Consider the following 22,378-nt stretch of genomic DNA (forward strand, 5'->3'; position numbering starts at 1 on the left):
TAATCGGACGTGATTAGAACCCTGAGGCTTTCTATTCGTGCGTTTCTATTGTCTGCGTGTGTACGTGCACCGGGTTTAGAGGGCGACCCGGGAAATAAAGTTGCACCGCGGTGACGATCGATGAGTAAGTGCGTAAATATTTATTCTGCGGTCTCACGTGATCTTTTTCTTCCGATCGATCGTTGATCCTCGGTCCGAAATCCATCTCGATGTGGACGGCCATTCATGTAGGAGCCCCGAAATCCCGATGCATATGCGAAACGCACTCTCGGAGTTGCGTCCTTGGTCTGCATATAGATCGGACCTCGATCGATCCTCGATCAGGCCTCGCCGGATATCGATCGGCAATCGGCGGACTTCGAACCGGCTCGACATTTTTTTTTTAACCCATTATTTTTACCCATCTGCATTGTTAGCGTATGTATACGCTCAATTTTCCTGGTCACTGTCGTCCAGCCTGAAATTTTCGGTGATAAGGACCCTCCTTATCATGCAAATGGATTAATTTAATTTTTTATTCTCATTTTTTTTTAATTTCATTAATTTATTTTTTTTTTTGTTCATCCTCTCCACTTCTTCGAGAGATATATCCTTCTGAGAAGATGGCGAGCTTATCGGCTCAGGGGTCCAGGTCGGGGACTCCGGAGATGGAAATACGGCCGATAAGGAAAGACAGAAGGAGAGGAACGGTTTTATTCCTTCGAATAGCGTGGGGATTAATTTTTTTAATGATTAGCGGTATTATACAATGTATCTCGACCGAACGAGCGGTTCCCTGTGGGAGGCTGCAACGAGGGATACAAATGTTATCGAACCTGAGATTCATTGGTCGGAACGGTTCCAATTAGATGTCTTGACAGTTCTAAGAGTAATTCTTATCTGAATGAAGTTAACTGGGATAAATGGCATTTGGTTAGATTCATTCTCTTTCTCGGGCTGGGGATATTTTTTATATATAATTTTATATCTTTCTTTTCGTATCCTTCTTGGATGTGCGAACCTGAAATCCAATTTGAGGGGCAAAAATTAACGGGCTTATTTGAATGTTTGTGCCATTTCTTAAAAAAAAAAAAAAAAAAAAAAAAACAGAATTGTTAAAACCCTTTGAACACGGAGCCATTTCGACATATGGGCGAAACTCGTCTGACCGTGCAGGCAATATTGGACCAAACGTCGGGCGCCTTTAGGCGCTCTTAGTAGCCAAAGGGTTAAAAAAAGATACATTCCGAAAATGACCATTTTAACGTTTTTGAGGTTCTGGGAGGCTCTGAATTTTCCTAAAGTCAAAGAACCCATTAGAGTCGAAAAATCCAAATTTCCGCTATTTCGGAATTTCTTTATCTTTTTGAACCGTATTGGTTTTTGTAAAAATAAAATGCTACGAACAAAACACAACATGACAGAAATGTTACATCACAGGAACGTTTCGATATGCCTGCTAATTTCGTTCGTGCCTCAAACTGGATTCTAGGTTCACACAGCCGTCTTTCTTTCCTTCTTCCTTCCATCCGCCCGAGAGGATCGTCCTTGCCTTAGAAACGCGTAACGCGCGAATCCGCCGGCGCCGTATTACGCAATGACGAGTGATAAGCTAAACGAGGCCTGATTGGGCCAGATTGAACGGAATCGGCTAAGTCCGACGAGGAGAGAGAGAGGGAGAGGAGCTGTCGCGGATTCTTTCGCGATGACCTCGCGACTCGCTTCTAATCCTGAAATTTAACGCATTCGCGAACGGCAAATTTTATCAATATTTATTTCAAATACCGAGTACCGGCGAAAATAATAAAAATTCTGAAACTGGTTGCCGCAATCTTGTTTAGTGTATCGTCGTGGACGTGATTCACGTCAGCGGCAATCAGGGATAGAATTTAAAATGACGTGAATTCACGTCAGCGGTCGCGTGAATGTGTTAACATTGAAAGGGCATAGCAAAAAATATAAGACAAATTTTATCCGTTTCAAATACCGAGTACCGGGGAAAATAATGAAATTCTGAATCCGGTTGCCGCAAACTTGTATAGTGTATCGTCATGGACGTGATTCACGTCAGCGGCAATCAGGGATAGAATTTAAAATGACGTGAATTCACGTCAGCGGTCGCGCGAATTTGTTAACATTGAAAAGGCGTAGCAAAAAATATAAGACAAATTTTATCCGATAGAATTTAAAATGACGTGAATTCACGTAAGCGTACGCGAATGTGTTAATATTGAAAAGGCATAGAAAAAAATATAAGACACTTTCTGCCGCTGCCTCTGTTTAACAGATTGTTTGGTAAACCCTCAATCGTGTGTCGGATGGTTTATTCAGATACAATACGCTAAATGAAAATACAGTCGCGGGAATATTTAATATCCGAATATTTAATTTTAATTTTTAAACGAGCAGGTTTGACAAATCTCACGTTATGTCGCGAACGCATTAACGCATTCGTCAGTTTACACGCGGTGTTTATTAATTTAGGAAAATCGGAGTCGACACGCTTGTTAAATTGTATGATTACATGAACGTCAAGATGATCGGATAGAAACCGCCGTCGCGATAACTCCCGGTGCGCGATACCGCGTTATCAACATTATCGCGGTTAGTTCTTTCTCCTTTATTCCACTCCCATTTCTCAGTCGGAAAATCATTTTTCCCCAGGATATTTCCGGGATCGTCGGGCGCCGTTTCTGCCGCAAATTCGGATCTTGATCCGACACGCCTCGCTCCCGTGCGATCTCGTTATCCTTATCGCGGTGGACCCGCCGCGGAATCGCGTCGCCTCCGCAAGAGACGCGCAATCGGGACGTGAGAGATCTCCAGGCCGATATATGCCGGCTGCTCTAGGTGCGTTTACTCGTAATCATTGTGTTTTACTTGTCTAACGAGGCGCCTCCGTGGCTTTTATGGCGATCTGGAGGACATGTGCATATATTCTTTTTATTGTTATTATTTATTTTTTTTTCCTTCTTTTTTTTTCCCCCCCCGAGAACTGCCGATTGCGCGCGGCCTTCGCGCCTCGCGGGCGTTTTCCTTCGAATCGCGATTTTTATGTCGAGTTTATGTTGCGAGTAATTGCCGGCTTCCATGCCGCCCCATTGCGCAATTGCCTCCCGGTAAGCCGATGAGGAAATCCCTACCTCTATTTATTATTTATTTATCTCAGCCCCGCGTGGAGGTTTCCGTCGATTTGTCTCGACGATTCTTTGCACCGTTAAAAAGTATATCGAAATTTCGCAACGTTTCTATGTCCCCCACTTTTTTTTTTGCAGCTTTAACACGGTGCACTCCTTTCTTTGCGAGATTTTCTTATATTTCCAGGGTGTCGTGAATTCCACCCACGGGGCATTTTAATTCTTACGCGAGATTATGAAATTCAGATTGTAGACTTACTCTTCAGAAATCCATGATTAATGCACGCTGGTTCATAATTTTACTCCTTTATCAAAGACTTTTATTATAAAAACGCTACGAATTTATTATATAATTCAAAGCGTTTTTATCAAAGACTTTTATTATAAAAACGCTACGGATTTATTCCCCAACCTAACAATTCGGTGGCCGCGCCGGTCTCGGGTGTGCAGAGGGGTCTATCGGGACATCCCTATCGTCCCTATCGGATGGAGATATCTCGACCGATCGTCCACGAGTCGCGGGGTACATACCTAATAAGAGTTAGTACCTTCGTAACAACCGACCCGGTGGAAGCTAATGACCGAGCCGCGAGGATCCCGGTCCTCCTATCTACCGAGGATAGATCGGGAGTGACCATCGATAAAGGATAATCGACGGAGATAAACGCGGCGCGGGTGGAGAAGAGCGATCGGCTAATGCGAGGTCTCGGTACGCCTCTTGGTCTTTGCGTGGCGTCGTCGTTTGCACTTTTTGCGAGGCCAAGACCAGGATCGGAAGTCCAAGATCGATATCGATCTCCGCTATCTATTACCGATGAACAAATGATACATATCCTGGTTTTGGTCTTGCACCTTCGATCCTGGTCCGCGATCTCGGCCTTGGAAAAAGTCCAAGCCCAAGACCCCGACCTTGCTCGTCGCGACCCCTCGACGACGAGGAAGTGCGAGACCAAGATCTGTTTCTGTCTCGTTATCAGTGAAGAAGGTGCCGCGAGGCCCTCTCCCCCAGGACTCGAGGATGTATCCCTCGGGGAACGGCCCCCCAGGGAGGGGGTCGCGTCCCCACTGGAACGGTCCCTGGAAAAGAGTGCCCCACCCCGAGGAGGACAGACCCCCGGGGGACACCTGTTCTCGACAGGTGTGTCGAGGTGCGGTGGACGTCGAGGACCTGGCGAATTTCTTCTTCGACCAGGAGTCGAGCTCCCCCTCGAGGGGCAGGAGGCCCCGGGAGGAGGGGGACCCCTTCCACAAGGGGTGCCCGCCCTGGACCGAGGGGAGAGAAGGTGGCGATGGCGTCCAGGAAGTCTTTCAAGGACCTCTTCCGATGTCTCGGAGGGTCTCCTCAGGGGGTGGATGTCCTCTTGGCTTCCCCTTGGCCAGCCTCCCCTGCGAGATTGACCCCACGTTGTGCGCGAACTCTTATCAGGATCGCGGGTGGTCGGGCAGGTGCGTCACCAGGTGTTCCATCCTCAACCCCTCCGCCGAGGTCGACCTCTATCGGTGCGGGGATGGCACCCTAGTGCCCTACCCCTGCGAGGACGAACATTGCGAGCTCGCCTTCTATTATGGCGAGGAACACGGATATCTACTCCCGGTCGAGCAGGGCAGGCTCTTCGACGCCTACTTGTAAGTCCGCAGGAGAGGGTTCGGATGCTCTCGGGGAAGATTTAATCCCCGGGCGTGAAGGGTAATTAAAGGGTCGGGTGAGAATTTCCCGATGATTTGTCGGTCATTTTATTATCTTTGGAGTGATGTACCTCGTGCCCTGACCTACCCGAAACCGTACACCCCGTCGAGATAAATATCTTAATTTTATAACACTGTTATATATATATTTTATCTACGCGTGTCGTAAAACTCTCCACACAGGTGTAACAATTTTCCTTACACTATTTTAGGTGATATTACTGCCTGACGTTACGAGATTACACGTTAATCTGGGTACTCGTAATAGAGGTATACTGATTCGTACTTAGGATTTAACCAGTACCTCGCGTACCAAAGATCTTTGAATTTCGTTAGTACTTTGGAGAACGCAAGGTTTGGTACTCCCTGGAGAACCCGCAGGTATAATGAACAAAAATTCATTTCGTGGACCCGATATTGATCCGCCATTGATCTCTGGATCTCTTTATTTATTTAACGTTAACCGGTCGATATTACTTTTTCAGGAGTAACGAAAAGAGGAAGGAGAAGTCCCGGGATGCGGCTCGTTGCAGGAGGAGCCGGGAAACCGATATCTTTACGGAACTGGCTGCGGCACTTCCGGTTCCGCCAGATCAGGCTGCGCACCTGGACAAGGCCAGCATCATGAGGCTCGCCATTGCCTACCTCAAGGTCCGGACCGTGGTCAGTGCCGGTAAGTCGTATTTATTATTTATCCGTTTTCCTTCCGCGATCCTTGATTTCATTCCCAACGGGGTTTCCATTTGTTCCGTGAATTAATCCTGTCATTTGTCCACAGCCATCCCGGAACCCTTGGCCAAATCGGAGCCCAACGCCGAGATCGACGAGCTCTTCCCAAAGGCGCTCGACGGGTTCGTCCTGGTCCTCTCAGGCATCGGCGACGTCGTCTATCTCTCCGATAACGTTCAGGAGTACCTTGGAATATCACAGGTTAGTGTCCTTATTTGATGTACAGTTCTTCTTTTTGGAGTTCCACTAGGAGGTGAAACCTAACGTGGAGTCTCTTCCAGATGGACATGATGGGGCAGAGCGTGTACGAGTACAGCCACCCTTGCGATCACGACGAGCTTCGGGATTATCTCTCGACGAAGCTCCCCGAGGACGGCGAGAAGAAACCCTGCAGCTTCTTCTTGAGACTCAAGTGCACCCTGACCAGCAAGGGGAGGAAGGTCAACCTGAAGAGCGCCTCGTACAAGGTAAGGGCTCCACTGGAAGTCACTGCTTCTTCGTCCTTCCGTGGAATCGGTGGACCTTTTTCTCATTATCCTCGCGAGTGACCGACCAAGAGCGTGTAATCGAAGACCCTGGTGTACCCGGTCTTGGTCTTGCATTCCCTCGTCGTGAGGTTTCAACGAGCTGTTTATGGATTGTCCATTTTCCCGACAGGTCATCCACTGTGTCGGGCACTTGATGGCGCTCCAAGGCGCGTACTCCTCGGAAGAGGAACCCGAAGACCGCGAGGACGGATACGAAAGGGACTCCGGGGCGTGTCTTGTCCTGGTGGGGTGTCCCATACCTCACCCGAGCAACATCGAGGTCCCCTTGGGCCGCCACACTTTCTTGTCGAAGCACAGTCTCAGCATGAAGTTCACCTATGCCGACGATAAGTGAGTATCGCGCAATTTCACCGACCGCTGTCGGGATCGGATAATGCCGTCTCCGGGGTTCGATGCCCACCGGGGATATGCAAAGACCGGGACCGAGAATTGGCAGTCCTCGTTTAGTCGGTCGCCGAGGCTTTGGGTATTTATACCTTCCCGTTTGATCCCGAAAATCTGCTTTCGTTTTCAGGCTGGCCGAGTTCCTGGGATGGGAGAGCAACGAGCTGGTCGGTCGCTCCGTCTTCGAGTTCTACCATGCCCTGGACAACCTGGCGCTCGACAAGTCCTTCAAGTCCCGTGAGTACGAGTCGGTTCTCTCGTCGCTCTGTGCCCGATCCCGTGCCGACAAAGGACCCACCGTCGAATGACTCCTCGTTTGAAACCCGATAGCAGATCCCTCGCTCCATTTCCAACGCCCCGAGACGCGCAATGATCTGATGAGTTTTTTTTTTCCCGTCTGATTATTTAATACCCATTTACCGACACGGGAACAAGTTACACGCGGAGATCGCACGGTATTAATAAATTGGTAAGGAAAAATTGTGGTTGTCAACCAGATCGCAGAGACGTGTCTTTGAGGTTGCATCGCGGACATTTTCTGTAGATGCGACTGAAATTAGATCTTTAAATTAGACACTGTATCAAGGAAAAAAAAAAAAAAACTATGGAGACGGTCTATGTGGGGCCGATCTAACGATAAGGAAACCAAGCAATATCGCCGAGTCAGCTGTCACGCGTTCACCTTGTGGACGGTGTCAACGCCCACATAAACTTCCTCCTTCCTTCCCTCGGGAAGGAATTCCCCATCGTGGGAACCGTCCTCCCTCTTTTCTACGACCGGAGGTCCCGAAGATTCGCCTCCCCTCCCTGCCGGCGACTCTTGTCGAGATGCCTCGGGGTCCCTAGGTTCCCCTAGATCCCCTGTTCCCGATTTGACGACCCCTCTCCGACGGCGTCCGGGCAAAATTCCCGACTTACCCTGAGGAAATCCCGCCGTGACGCATCGAACGGGTTACCAAGGGCACGTGGCGACACGGTTAATTAGACGTCTCGTTGCGGACGTTGGCAATTAGAATTGCGGTTTATGTTCGCAGTGTTCAGCAAGGGCCAGTGCGAGACGGTGGCTTATCGGTTCCTGGGGAAAAAGGGCGGGTACGCGTGGGTCGTCACCCAGGCGACTCTCATCCATTGCTCCAAACAGCACAAGCCCCTCTCCGTCGTCTGCGTCAATTACATCCTAAGGTAGGATTTTTACCTCCTTTTTCTTTTTTTTTTCTTTCTCCCTGTTCACTCGTGGTGACCAAGTCTGCACCGACTACGGGCGAAAAGGTCAATTGCGTTTAAAATGTAATTTTGCGCCAAGATTCGAACTTAAGGTGAAGTGAAACACGTCGATAAAGATTTTTCTAAATGCCTACGTTGCCGACGTTCGTTTTTATATATTGTATAAAAATTCATTTCAAAAATCCAAATTTTGAATGCGTCAGGACAATTCTTAGATGATCAGGAGTGGTGTGTCAAAGTTTCGGACAGTTTGGTCTAATACCCTTTAAAAAAAAGTGTTGTATTCGAATCGACTGATTTGAGGGGTGTTTCACTTCACCTTAAGCACTCTTAGCACTTAGGCACTCGAAATTTGACCCTCTATCGATTGGCGGAATTTCTGCGGAAGTCCTCGCGCGGACTCTGGTCAGTCGACGATGACCGCGCGAGAATCCGCGGTTTCGTCATCTAGTGGACGTCATCGGTGGCGTATCCTACGTGTCGTCTACCCCACCTTCCGGGTCCTGGAGCAATGCTCATGATGCTCCGAATTGCATCAGACCGGGATAGAGGGGGAACACGCAGGACCAGAGGTGCGCTCGGGAACGTCACTCCTCTTCCTGCAGCGTCCTGGAGATATCGGGAGACAGTCTAGGGAGAAATCCTTACGGCCACGTAAAATTGTCCACCAAGTCGAGCGCGCGCTACGATATATATTTCTCGGCATATTAAAAATTAAGGGAGAGGCCAAGACCTCCAGGAAGAAATTTCTACCTCACGCCGTCGAGTTTGGTTCAAGGGTGAGTACGATCGTCACTCCTTGGTATAAAAGCTTCTTAAGGCGGGACGAAAGTGCCAATCGTTCGTGAAACGGTTCTCCAGACTGGGTGTACCGAATGGGTTAAAATGTTATTTATTAATTTAAAGAAATAATAATAGTAATTGAATCCCAGGGGGGGTTAGGATCTTCCTTAGGGCCTCCATATTCACGTGTTAAAGTATGGAACGATTTGAGACACCCAGTTCTATGAAAAGTTTTGTGAACTTGCCACTTTCACATCCCCTTAATCCGTCGTTAAAAGTCTACCGTTTTTAGAAGCCCCTCTCAGGGTGTATTTTAGTATTATTAATTAATCCTGGAGGGAAGGGTTGCCATCTGCCGGGTAGAAAAACGGAAGTGGAGGAACTCTAGGTACCCTGGTCGCAAATTATAGTGTTTTCTTTCCCTTAATCCCGAGGACTCTCGCTACTAGACGCGGTGTCGCCGCTTCATCCAATTCCTCGTTCCCCCGTTTCTTTTTTAGAGCCCCGTTCCAATTCCCTCCCTGCTGGAGTCCTTCGACTCGATTTCCCGTCTCGCCCTCTCCCGAGGGATTCGCCTCCTCCCCTTGTATGTGCCCATGGGAATCTCGGCTACCACCCTGGAACCTCCCCTTTCGAGGGTGGGTGTCTTTACTGCTCCTTTCAGCCTCCCTTTCCGGGAATTACGAGAGCCCGCGTTCATTTTTTTTTTTTTTACTCTTTACAACATTAAACCTCCACTTCCGGATATCTGTGACAGCGTTCCGAAATGTGCAAATCTACCCCCGATATTTCCCGATTACCCTGGGGTCAGCGTGGTACGCCAAAACCCCATGGAATAGAGAATACGAAATCATTCTTTCGACACCACTTATCTAGAGTCTGGTATTTTGATTTCATGCGTTTCGCGGTAATTTAAAATTTTTTTTTTTCGGGTACCTTGAGCGTTTTTTTTATTGTTTGGCTTATTATTTCAATTTCGACGCTAAGGGAGGGAGGGAGATTTTATTTGTTCTTTCTTCTATCGGCCTTAACGTTTTCACGAAATTATTCGGCTATTTTTGGGGGAAGTTATGGATCCTCGGAGCTGCATTAATTTCCCCGCAGAAATATATATATATATCGCCGAGAATGAAATCTCGGATCCCATAAGGAAGAGGCGTTTCGCCGACCCTCCCATTGTTCCGTAGGGTGTCTTTTTAGTATCCCGTTCGGCCTCTTCTCTCCTGAATTACGATCGGCCACGTTCGGCCCATTAAATACACATCCACTTCCGCGTCCCTGCTTCAGCGCAAAACGCTCATATATTTAGGGACTGTCCTCATTATATAAGGTAGCAATAAATAATGTTAAGAAAAAAAAAAAAGAGAAAAAAAAAATCCGTAAAAAATTCGAGAGGATCCGCCGAACCCGGAAGAAGTGTCGAGAAAAGGCGTAACCCCTCATAGGGTAGATAAATTCCAAGGGGGAGGAAAGAAATTCCTAGCTGGAAGCCACGTGCGGGGGCACGTTCCCGGGGTGGGTCGATTTCGCCCCCCGAAAGGGCAATAATCGAGATCCACGATTCTCGTTTTCTGTAACGAGGCTCTTGACTTTCCTTTCCCACCCTTTTCTTTTTTACTTCTTGAATCTCCGCGGTTCACCCCTCCCGAATGGCGGCGATTCATCTTGCACGAACTTTCGGGTTAATGAGACTCCTGGAGATATTGGAATGGTTCACTAGGGATTTATTAATTTTTTATTTAATAAATAGTTCGCTCCTTTTTTTTTTTTATACGGGGAAAATTCATTTGTACTCTTCGATGTATCCTGGGAATTCGACAATACCACGGTCAGAAGAATTCAATAGAAGGGATTGCGATAATTCCTCAAGTCGTCGAGGAGCTACCCTCTCTAAGGGGTGCGGATCGATCTCCCATAATCGAGATCGAGGAGTCGCATTCCGCCGGCACAAAGTCTCCGGGTCTCTTCTCCCACTTTTCTCCTCCCTCTCCTATTTCACCCCATTCGTCGCTTTCACCCTCACTTTCCGTACTTTTGTCGGTTTCGGCAGTTTCGCCGAGCGCTTCCGCATCCCCTCCAGGACTTGAGGGGGGAAATTTCTCCAGGGCTGCTCGGGGATCGCCCGAGGGTTCGGGCTTGATTTTTCCACCCTTCCTAACCTCCTTCTCTCCCTTCCTTTTTCTCTCTCTCTCTTTCGACCCTCCTGCGCCCAAAGAGGACTCTCCCTTTCAGTCGAAGGGGACGATCGAGCGGTCCGGTTCGCGGCGCGGCGCCTCTCTTGGCCTCTGGTAAGTCGCGAATCGAAGAGAGAGGGGAAAAATGAGAAAAAGGGTAAGAAACGGGGAAAAATGAAGAAAACGAGGATGGGAAAGGAGAGAACTCGCGAGGACTCGATATATCGGGGAGGCGGATACTCTTTCGTACGATATCCAGGTCGTGCTTCGCGATTTCTTCTTTTCTCTCTCCGTTTTTCCCCATTCTTACGTTCCTCTTTTTCTTCTCTTTTCTTTGGTTTTACTCGCGCAGACTTTTCCTGGCTTTGAGGGCAGGGTTAATTTTCGCTGTAGCAGGGTTTATGGATCGTGAAACCTCGGTGAAGAAATTCTTTTTTTTTTTTTTCACTTCAATCTATTATCCGTGTGGCGTGATTTTAGTTGTAGCAGAGCTTACTAGCAAGGGCATTGTTCTTTGGTACTAGTCAAATATTTCTCTAGTTGAATGAATGTCTTTTTTTTTTCTCTCTCTCACTGTAAGTTCTTTTTCGTTATTAATGATTGTCATTACGTTTTCTTTTTTTAATTTCACCTATTATCATCGTGTTGGAAATTTCGTTATAGGAAATTTCAATCCCTGCGCGGGTACCCTTTTCATGTCCGTTCATTTATCTGCTCTTGATTTTTAATGACTATTTCGAGCTCGGCACCGAATATTATCGCCAGACCGCGAAATTATTTGTTTACTCGCGGGTCTAATTTTGTAACTTTACGAGGGTCGCTTAATGGGAATCGGTTCTCGTAAAAATGTCCCAGGGGGGATATTTTTACCTCCGGTCCTGCCTTCGAGTGTCTCGAAAATCGATGGGAATTTGTTAGCCGCGGCTTTTATCGCGGGATAAATTTGTAATCTCGTCCTGGCCTCGATGTCTCATTTCGAGTCCCTCTCCGGCGATTTGTCACCGATGAAAGTTCAATCGACTTTAACGCGACGAGGGAGTTCCGTTTAAGAGTGAGTCGGCGCCTATTTGTGGCCGTTTATTTGCGAAAAAAAAAAAGGGGGGAAAAAAAGATACAGGTGAAGGTACGTACACTACCGCTCATACATTTTTTTTTCGAGCCTGCCTCTTGGCCATAAACCATTTCACTTTGATTTATTACTTCAATGAATTATTGGCTAATTTATTCAATCATTTGCTTGCCTATTCCCTGCTTTTTACCACTTCGTTACCAGACAATATCTCAACGCTTCGTTGATTAAGAAATGTAGGAATTTAGGAATTTGATAATAATATACGAGCGATACTGTACGTACTTTTATAGAAAATTGCTTATACCTTATCTAACGGGAGGATCGTTAAACGTTTATTTTTATTTTTATTTTTATTTCTTTTTTTTTTTGCCGGAACCTCGAGAGAAATGGTCCTATCAATTTTGATAACATCTCCTGTTTATCTTAAGAAATCGGATTTTCTTCTTCCTGGTTGGGGAAACTCTATTTCGAGAGATCAATGAATTATCGAGGGCATGATCTAGTCGCTGTACATCTTGAATAGAAGGGTTAAGGATTCATAAAGTGGAGGACGAGGCATAATGCGATTAGATATTTCGATCGGGGTAACAAAAGGACGAGGTAATTGAATTCGACGTGGGATTAATTTTCTGGGCCTCGTGGATGCGATTTTAAGAATTCATACTTTCGGGGAAATCGCGGATAATCGTAACTCGGGAAAGTGGGTCGCGCGTTCTATCGATCTCTCTGATTTACTTCATCCGATCTATCTGAATTAACTAATTCATAGTTGTGAATAATACAATGCCAAATTATCACTCACGGCCGTCGATTAGAAATTTCGCGAATTCCCGGATTATACTCGAAATTCAACCTTACTTATCTATATAACTATTATCACTTACGGCGTCGTCGATTAGAAATTTCGCGAATTCCTGGATTATACTCGAAATTCAACCTTGAGCCTTCGAATCGTTTCTAAGTGTACACTAATATCTATTACGGAAATATCGCCTCTAACCGCAGGTGTCTAGTCGATACAGTACAACACGTAAGTAGTTACATACTCGACTGATAAACGACACGTGTTGGGTGCAAACAAACGGGGAACCACGTACTCCATGTGGGAATATTACATGAATGAAGGATTTGCATTTTGCAATTGCGGTTTCCTTTGTCGCGGCCTCGACCGATCTTGAAGGAGTGCATTTAATGGCAAGCCCGGAAATGTTTTTCTGGGGGCGAGAAGCGGCTTTTTTCGGGCGTGCGCGTTTCCGTCATACGACGTAGCCTTGCCGGGGTCGATATTTTCCATCCGAGAGGGGGTGAGGTCCCGAAGGACCTCCAACTCCTGTGGGATCGAGGGGAAGTGCGAAAACGAGAGTGAACCCGAGCGAGAGCGAAAGCCCTCGTCCCAGATTCCCAATGAGAGGGAGAGAGAGGGACCGATCAGCTGTTTTTGACGTTTAAGGCTGGATGGGCACGAAAGCCTGCCAAGACCGTTTAGGAAGGAAAAGGACACCGCGAATCCTTTGGAAATTAATAAATACAGTGCTTCTTAAATAATATCAGTGATTACTGAATATTAGCGGTTTTTAAATAATATCAGTGATTACTGAATATTAGCGGTTATTAAATAATATCAGTGGCTCGTGTCTTTACACTTCTTAAAAAGCTGTCAATCCAACGTTTCTACCCTGAGGATAAAGAAAAAATTCATTGAACCAAAGAAATATCTTGATAATTGCGATGGCTCGTCATAGGAAAGGATAAATGTCGCACCTCGTGTGACACCTACGTCCTAATCGGAGTTTCGATTAACCGTTGATATGACCTGTCCATCGGTCCAGGGATTTCATGGACTCGGGAAATCATCTCACGGAGATATCATGGGATCGCAAATCCTCGAAGCTATCAATGCCCATCCTCTTCCGTTCGTTACGTGAACGCCGATTTGCATAACGAAGCGCCGAGTTTCCGCGCGATCCGTTAAAATAAACCGCAATAAATACACGCTTTTTAATATCACAATATGATTTTAAACGTTTCCTACCCAGGGTCATGAAACTGTCATATACTATAATCTCAAGCTTAACCCAAGATTTCTTATCTATTTGGCGGATTGGAAATTAGTCCTCTATTTCTCGAGTTCAACGTGTTAACTCTTTGAACACGGAGCCTTTTCGACATATGTGCGAAATTCGTCTGACCGGGCAGGCAATATTGGACCAAACGTACGGTGACTATAGTCACCCGTCGTAGCGGAAGGGTTAGTTTTCCCTGGAGGGAAAAGATCCTCCACTTTTCACGTTTATTTTTTGTTAGACTTTATTTCATACCTTCGTCCGATATCAAACGTGCCGATCCGTCGAGGCCAATCGGAATGGCGCGGTTCATGAGCCTGAAAAAAAAAGAAAAGAAATAGTGTTTGTTGCTTTCGCGGGACTTGTGAACTCGGGCCAAATGTGCCTTGGCACATTGGCGGGCTTTTCGCGTGCAAACGCGGACACGTTGTTACGCAACGACCCGACGATTGCACGGAAGATCTTCCTCTCTTGCTCTTTCTGTCCCTCTTGCATCCCCTGGACCGAAGTCGCGCGGTTTCCAGATCGAGTCTGCGATTCCTTCCGTCAACATCGCGTAAGCGATACTCACGCGGGAAACGGTCTCTTTCGCGGTTTCTTTCGCCTCGGGAATTTTTATCCATAATCTGTGACGCACTTCCCCCAAGAGAGAATCGCGACTTCCATTCTCGACGACCTCGCGAAACGTGAGGTGTAACGATTCCATCCGAGGAGCCTCGTTTCATGATATCGTTTCACCGCATCTGGTCAATTTAAATTCTCGGGATTGGGATTTAAATGTAATTTCCATAGGTCGACTGAAAAATGCTCTAGTAAAATTGTCTTTTAATCTTGAACAATACTTCGCGTTCTATATTTGGCATGTCATACTTTTCATTGTTTACTATACATTTTATGTTTTATATTTATATTAATCTGTAGTTATAATATTCTATGGTTGGACCAACGATAATTTGGATCTTTTCATATGAACAGTTTCTTTTTTTTTTTTTTTGCGGGTACACTAAGAGATCGTAATTAAAATAATGCGCTACTCTAAGGAAGTTCCGGTAGTCGTCTCAACCCTTCCGGTTCTCTTCTTTCCTTGGATCGTGTTCCGTTCCGAGGACGATATCACGTCGAATCGAGTTCGGCCGGATGCATGGTGCACGATCTCTTTATCTTCTCGGTGCATTCTCTTCTCAGCTGGGTAGAATCATTTTGTCCGGTTCCGTTGTACTTCCGGTTTACAATGACACAACCGACACGTGTATCGGCTTCCCATCGTTGACTTTACACCTGCACCCCGCGTAAATGCAAATTTACACCTCGCCGTAAACGCATATTAATTTTGAATTTGAGAAATCCTGATAACACCTATCGCTCGATAGATCCCCAATGAGACCCCTGTTGACTTTACACCTGCACCCCGCGTAAATGCAAATTCACACCTCGCCGTAAACGCATATTAACTTTGAATTTGAGAAATCCTGATAACACCTATCGCCAAGGAAAAAATAAATCCGGACAATTCTTCGATAGATCCCCAATGAGACACCTGTTGACTTTACACCTGCACCCCGCGTAAATGCAAATTCACACCTCGCCGTAAACGCATCTTAACTTTGAATTTGAGAAACCCTGATAACACCTATCGCCAAGGAAAAAAGAAATCCGGACAATTCTTCGATATATCCCCAATGAGACCCCTGTTGACTTTACACCTGCACCCCGCGTAAATGCAAATTTACACCTCGCCGTAAACGCATCTTATCGGTGAATTTGAGAAATCCTGATAACACCTATCGCGAAGGAAAAAAGAAATCCGGACAATTATTCGATAGATTCCCAGTGAGACCCCTGTTGACTTTACACCTGCACCCCGCGTAAATGCAAATTTACACCCGCCGTAAACGCATCTTAACTTTGAATTTGAGAAACCCTGATAACACCTATCGCCAAGGAAAAAATAAATCCGAACAATTATTCGATAGATCCCCAATGAGACCCCTGTTGACTTTACACCTGCACCCCGCGTAAATGCAAATTTACACCCGCCGTAAACGCATCTTAACTTTGAATTTGAGAAACCCTGATAACACCTATCGCCAAGGAAAAAAGAAATCCGGACAATTCTTCGATAGATCCCCAATGAGACCCTATAGTCCCTGGTCGTGAAACGACTTGACCCTGAGATAAATGGATATAAATACGAGCTATCCCCTCGTATTTATATCCATTTATTGAATTCCCTCCTCTCTATCTTCACCCTACACGCAGACTCTTAGTCGCTGATAAGAATGCACGAGTCCAGTACTATAGTATTTTATCAAACGAGCGATTACGGGCGCTCGTTGATTCGCCGGAAATTGCAATTCTCCTCTCGCAGTGCGCGCGTCTTTTAAATTTCTTCACACTTTTGAGGAATCCCCGGGGTCATCGAGGTACACCGATAACACGTGCATGCGTAATCTACGTCGATATATTAAAATACGCGCGATGCATCGACGAGGGTCGTGATCGGAAAAATATAATCTACGCACATCGGCTGTCAACAAAATTCTGCGTAAGCACTGCAACGCGGTGACGCTCGTTGTTATCATTGCGCGACCGGGGAAGGGGTACATGGTACGTAGGTACACTTTTAATTGTATTCCCGGACTCCGTAGGAATTTATCCCAGCTTTTTGTGAATTATAAAATTACATTAACGTGAAGTGAATTTTTCTTTCTTTTTTTTTTTTCATTTGAAAAAATTCATGTAGACCCTTGCATAATTACGCGCACGTATGGTGTATGCTCGTTCCGGCTCGCGGATCCGTCGACGGGGTCGGCGCGTTTTTCGTCCTCGGTATCGACGTGTGTCCGTCTCGAGGTATCTAGATCAGTGGACCAAGGAACGATGCCACGAGGAAGCTGCGCCTCTTGCGAGAGGCGTCGCTAAGACGTCAACACGGGGAAAAGTATTGCTGTATCGGTTACATGGTATCGTAATTGTTACGATCTCGGCTCGCGTCTTAATTAAATCGCGCCTTTCGATGGATTAGAATATTTAAGGGGATATGAAAGTGCCATCCGAAAGCCCAATCGTTCGTGAAACTTTACTTCGAACTGTTTCAAACTTGAAAACATGAATATGGAGAGCCTAAAGTAGGTCCTGCAACTCGGGACATTTCATTTTTGTATTAAAAAAAAACGTGTATATATACGCGCATATATTTCATTGCGTATTGCTGTATACGTTACATGGTATCGTAATTGTAACGATCTCGGCTCGCGTCTCAATTAAATCCCGTCTTTTGATGGATTAGAATTTTTTAAGGAGATATGAAATTGCCATCCTAAAGCCCAATCGTTCATGAAACTTTACTCCGAATCGTTCCAAACCTGACAATATTAATATGGAGAGCCTAAAGTAGGTCCTGCAACTGAAACTTCACTTTTGTATTTAAAAAAAGAAATGTTGGAAACGTCTATAGACATATTTTTGAAAGAATTAAAATAGTATGGGTGTCGGGAGCATCCTTGTAACTTCTATGTTAATATTGTCAAGTTTGAAACTATTCGGTACACCCAGTTCGGAGAAAAGTTTCATAAACTCGTCACATTCACGTCACCTTAAATCCGTTTCTTAATTTCTTTTTTTTTTCTTTTTGTAATCGCAAATTAATTCGGTATTTTCGCGGGGATTTGAAAATTCCCGCCGGGCCTCCTCGGCGGGACCAAGATGGCGGCGTCCTGGAGCCATTTTGGAGACAAGCCGGGATACTGTACGAAGATCCGTGGAATGGCGCTTCGCCCACGTATTCCGCGGCGAAAATACCGCGACGGGTGAACGTAAGCGGAACCGCCGCGGCGTTTATTAGCGATCACGCGGCCCGGCCCTCGCGCGTCAATCGATCTTGGCAAGGCTCTTCGATCTCATCGGGCATATTATTTCCCCGTGACGACTCGAATGGCGTTTCGCCTTCAAAGCGGAAATGCCAAGACGGGCGTGCGGATGCAACGCGACGAAACGAGATTCGCGATCGTCGCCCCGAGGCCAGGAAACCGAGATGAGAGAAGATCGTCTTCTGAAAATCGAGACTAGGTTCTAACTTCGATTCGAGGCTCCGGTTCTTCTTGATGTCATGCGAGATCTCGAAATGCCCGATCCGTCGCCATGTCAACGACGAAGTCCGATACTTCGACCAAAGGCTGACTTCAAAGGCCCGACTCCGAGATTTTCGAGCCTCTGAACTCTGAAGTCTAAAAACGAGGGCGTCGAAAACTTAAAAAAAATTCGACCGGAATTAAGGGGATGTCAAAGTGGCATCCGAAAGCTCAATTGTTCATAGAACTTTTCTACGTCCTGGATGTCTCAAATCGTTTCATACTTTAAAACGTGAATATGGAGATCCTAAGATAGGTCCTGAAACTCGTGAAATTTAATTTTTTATGAACTATTTTTAAAATACCTATAAACAAATTTGAAGAGAATTGAAATTTCATGAGTTTCAGGACCTTCCTTATGGTCTCCCTATTCACGTAGTAAAGTTTCAAACTATTCGGTATACCGAGTTGGGAGAAAAGTTTTATAAAGAAAACCTCTTCGACGCCACTTTGACATCGCCTTAATTCACGAAACCTTCATACCGAATTTATGACATGCTCCTAGAATTATTAACGCACTGATGGTCGGCAATTTTATTTTGCAAGCTTTCGGCCGGCAATTTAAATCGTCGTATCATATGTGCATTAACATTACGAGGACAATAGGTCCTTATCTATCTATCTATAGGTCCCGAATTTCCCACTCGTAGCGTCATTTCTCTGTGAATGAATATTTCGTACAGTCCGTAGGTTCCGTCTGGGGGGGTTTTCGGGGACCGGGAGATCGGATGAAAATTCGTCTGGCCCGTGCCAGCGGCATCCCGACGGGCGTCCTTGCGTCTCGACGGCCTTGGCGAGGAGAGCTCGATGGGCCGAGGGTCCACGGGGATCTCGACGCCCAGCGCCGTTATCCAACACTTACATAACGCGAACCTGGTCCGAACAGACCGCGAGACAAGCCGGAAAAGGCCTCGAATGGAACTGCCGAAGCCGGAAGGGACGTGTCTTCTGCATGGACACGTGACATGGTCCTGGTCCCCCGTGAGAAAAATTTCCATGTAAATTTAGCCCCTCGACATTGATTATTTCGTTAACAATGAATGGCGGTTAAAATCACATTGGCTCTGTAACGTAAGACGAGGTCTTCCGGGGCGGCCGCCATCTTGGATCCTGCAGAGACGCGCGACGAGAGTCTCTCAGGAGAAAATACTCAATTTGCGAACGATTTCCTCCGAGTCTCGGCCCGGGGCATTCGCCCAAGTGGTTAACGCGAGTTTTGGTGAGAAAAATTTCCATGTAGATTTAGCTCCTCGATATTAATTATTTCGTTAACAATGAATGGCGGTTAAAATCACATTGGCTCTGTAACGTAACACGTGGTCTTCCGGGGCGGCCGCCATCTTGGATCCTGCAGAGACGCGCGACGAGGGTCTCTCATGAGAAAATACTCGATTTGCGGGCGATTTCCTCCGAGTCTCGGCCCGGGGCATTCGCCCAAGTGGTTAACGCGAGTTTTGGCGAGGTCAGCGGGCCTTTTCATTGGCCGGGCCGTCGTAAATACTGGCTTGGTTTCAACGCGCGATTCAGAATCGCGGGGACCTCGGAGCGCGTGCCAACCGCTGGTGCGCTCATATATGCCTCGTATTCGATGTAAATACGCTAAGTTGGACCGATGGACGGCCATTTGATGCCGCACGCTCTTGGGAGGGCCTAGATCATCATCTCGGGCCACATGCGCCGCTTCCCACACCGTTAAAAATAAACCGGCCGAGGGTTCGACGCGACGCCCCCGGCCTGTGCATATAGAGGGCCGCACTTTCTGTACACCTTGGAGAACCGAGGCCTAGACTGGATTTCATTCCCTCCTGGAAATAATCACGATGCCGAAGATATCGTAGGGCCGATACTGGCCCTACGTTTAAATCACGTCCCACTCCGATATTCCTACATGTGTGGTTAGGCTTTCTATAAAAAACCGATGCATCTGTCGATGTTGACCCAACACTCGGTCCTATTTCCGCGGAATATATTTCCCAAGATCGGCTGTTTTTAGGCTCAGGACGTAATGCCGATGTCGGCCCTAACCTGTACCGATGGTATTTTCAAGATTGGGCGAGGCTTGATTACCAATATTGGCCCAATGTTGAGAACCACGGTCGGTATAGGCAGAATATCGAAATTTCTCCACGGGCGATTCCCGCCACGTGTTCTATCCGAGGCTCTGATTGGCTGTCGCGGTGGATACCACGTGACTAATCCGCGACGCTGATTGGCTGGCGCGGCTCGTACCACGTGGTCTAGTTGTGGCCGCCGCCGGCGGCGGCGCGGTCGCGGGAGCGAGCGGCACGTCAGACGCTCCGCGCGCCTCCCCGCGGGCGGACGGGCCTGCGCGCTCCCGCGGATCGGCGTCGGCATCGGCGACCCGATTCCACGTGACGCGCCGCGGCGGCCACAGTCGGCGCGCGGCATCGCATCGCGTCGCGTCGCGTGGGGTGGGATAGCGCGATGCGAGCCTTCCTCGGAAGAGAGCGAGAGACGGACGCGGAGGAAGAAGGAGGTTAAAGGGTAACCTCTGCCCCTCTGTACCGAAAAAGCCCCGCGCGCATTTATCAATGGTCAATAACGACGCAGGGCCGTCGGAAGGGACGTCAACGGTTGACTGCCGATAGAGTAGCTGCCAATTGTCGCCGTGCCGAAATAGCCCCGACAGGCGCAGTTGGAAGACCGCGACCGAGCGCTTCGGTCCCGAGCCGTTCGCGAGGCACCCGAGGCAGAAAGGAAAAAAAAAGAAAAAGAAAGAGTATCAACCAACGTACAACCGAAGACGGTGAAAATTAACCAAATCCAGTCAGCCATTTCCTGTACTTCGTAATGACTCGATAACCGAATAACGAGACTCGAGTGTAGAGAAAATAATTTGAAAAAAAAAAAATGAGAGAGATAAGAGTATGCTCCTCAATTTCGTCTGGGCCCGGATAAGAGTCCTTATCAAGAGGGACTTGGTGAACCAAGTGAACTCGATAATTTTTTCTACTTAAATACATATCGATACGAGGGATCCTGAAAAGTGCAAGGACACGTGATAACGCGCGGACCTACTTGGCTCGACCTAGAGGTGGAAATTGGGCGCGCCCTTCCTACGACTTCTCATTATTTTAAGGTATAAGGGACTCGGAGATATTTATCGGACACCGGAGGGTCGGGTTGGAAATATTCATTTATTACGTTGAAAGGGGTCGGCTCGAAATACTATCGGCGCCATTGAGATATCGTAGATCGAGTCGCGAACGACCGCCGGCACTGGTCGGCTTGTGTCGCGCGACGCGATAAAGACCGCCTCCTTAGGAGAGGGGGGAGGGGAAGGGGTACGGGCACAGGGGGGATGAGAGGAGCGACGTGGAGCGCTCGGCCCAGTGCCCGATTTTCAGTGATCGAGATCGACGCGCCGGCGAACGCTCGACTTTACTCGCGTACCTCTTACCCACGCGCCCTCGGTGAGGTTCGGTTAAGTTCGGCCACGCTCGGCTCCCGTCACATGACCCAACCGGTAAGCCGAGACGCGGGATTCGATGCTCGGGAATATCGGTATACTTTAGTTAGATCTCGACGTCGCTTCCCCGTGGTTGAGATTCCCGCGGGTGGGAACACGATTTGGAGGAGCGCGGGATCGAGGGAACCACTGTCGGCGGGTATTTTTAAAACGGCCGTCGGTCCAGACCGACTCCCGTCGATTGGACCGCCGCGCGTCGCCGGCGAGACGAGGGACCCGAGGGCCGCCGAGAACGGCCGAGGATAGCCGAGGCGCCGCCATATTGCGCGGGAGCTTCTTCTTTTTTTTTGGGTTCCTTTTTGAGAGTTTTGAGGCTTTGAGATCGTTATCCGCGGTTTCGTCAATCTTTATGGGTTTCAGTTTGACATGCTTTAAGCACTTGTAACGGTTTTTATGCGGACTTTCTGTTATGATTGTTCTCGAGTTTAATAGAAACACTGGACTATTGCTATGACACGGGTATGCGAGATGCAACTTTTCCGAGATGTACGTATCTTAGAATCTGATTTTTTTTTTTTCTCGTTGCAACGAGAATCGTCATGACTTCGCGTTGCGGCTTTCTCGTAGAAATTCGGTAAGTTGGCCGTTAATAATCCGCTACATGGAAGATGGCCTCGGGCGCGATCTAAATGACCGATTATGCGCTCGCTCTTGACACTTGCTAATGGCCTTCGTTATGACGCACCGCCACTATTTCCGTGAAAAGTAAACGAGAAGTGTCGTCGCCTTCTCGTAACTCGCGGCTATTCGAGTTAATAACCACGGCGACGCGGACTCCACGGGCGCCTAGTCGATCCTCGAACCGCAATCGATATCAATTGTGCCGTACATCTCGCGTTATTAATCCATACGTATATATTCTAGGGAAAAATGACAAGGATTATTTTACCTCAAGGGAATGTTCAGATAAGGGACAAATCCCTCCCTGATAACGAGGGGTATCAGCGATTTCTCCGTCGACCAATCCTAGTCGAGGTCG

General features: G+C 47.3%; 1 protein-coding gene across 2 annotated transcripts in view; it reads left to right on the top strand.

Annotated features, from left to right (window-relative positions):
• Positions 1–22,378, top strand: part of LOC105697098 (hypoxia-inducible factor 1-alpha) — a 43,381-nt gene that overhangs the window by 8,320 nt on the left and 12,683 nt on the right. The window contains exons 1-7 of one of the 2 annotated variants that reach the window (XM_012420115.2): positions 4,426–4,742; positions 5,288–5,475; positions 5,581–5,732; positions 5,813–5,998; positions 6,189–6,409; positions 6,594–6,700; positions 7,498–7,645. In XM_012420115.2, coding sequence (XP_012275538.1) covers positions 4,441–4,742; positions 5,288–5,475; positions 5,581–5,732; positions 5,813–5,998; positions 6,189–6,409; positions 6,594–6,700; positions 7,498–7,645 — 1,304 coding nt within the window. In that variant the 5' untranslated portion in view covers positions 4,426–4,440. Of the gene's footprint in view, positions 1–4,425; positions 4,743–5,287; positions 5,476–5,580; positions 5,733–5,812; positions 5,999–6,188; positions 6,410–6,593; positions 6,701–7,497; positions 7,646–22,378 lie in introns of those variants that run through there. The other variant, XM_012420116.2, reaches the window with a different exon arrangement.

This window comes from Orussus abietinus, unplaced genomic scaffold (genome assembly GCF_000612105.2).
Source record: "Orussus abietinus isolate OABI.00-Male unplaced genomic scaffold, Oabi_2.0 scaffold240, whole genome shotgun sequence".
In the NCBI taxonomy this organism is placed as follows: domain Eukaryota; kingdom Metazoa; phylum Arthropoda; class Insecta; order Hymenoptera; family Orussidae; genus Orussus; species Orussus abietinus.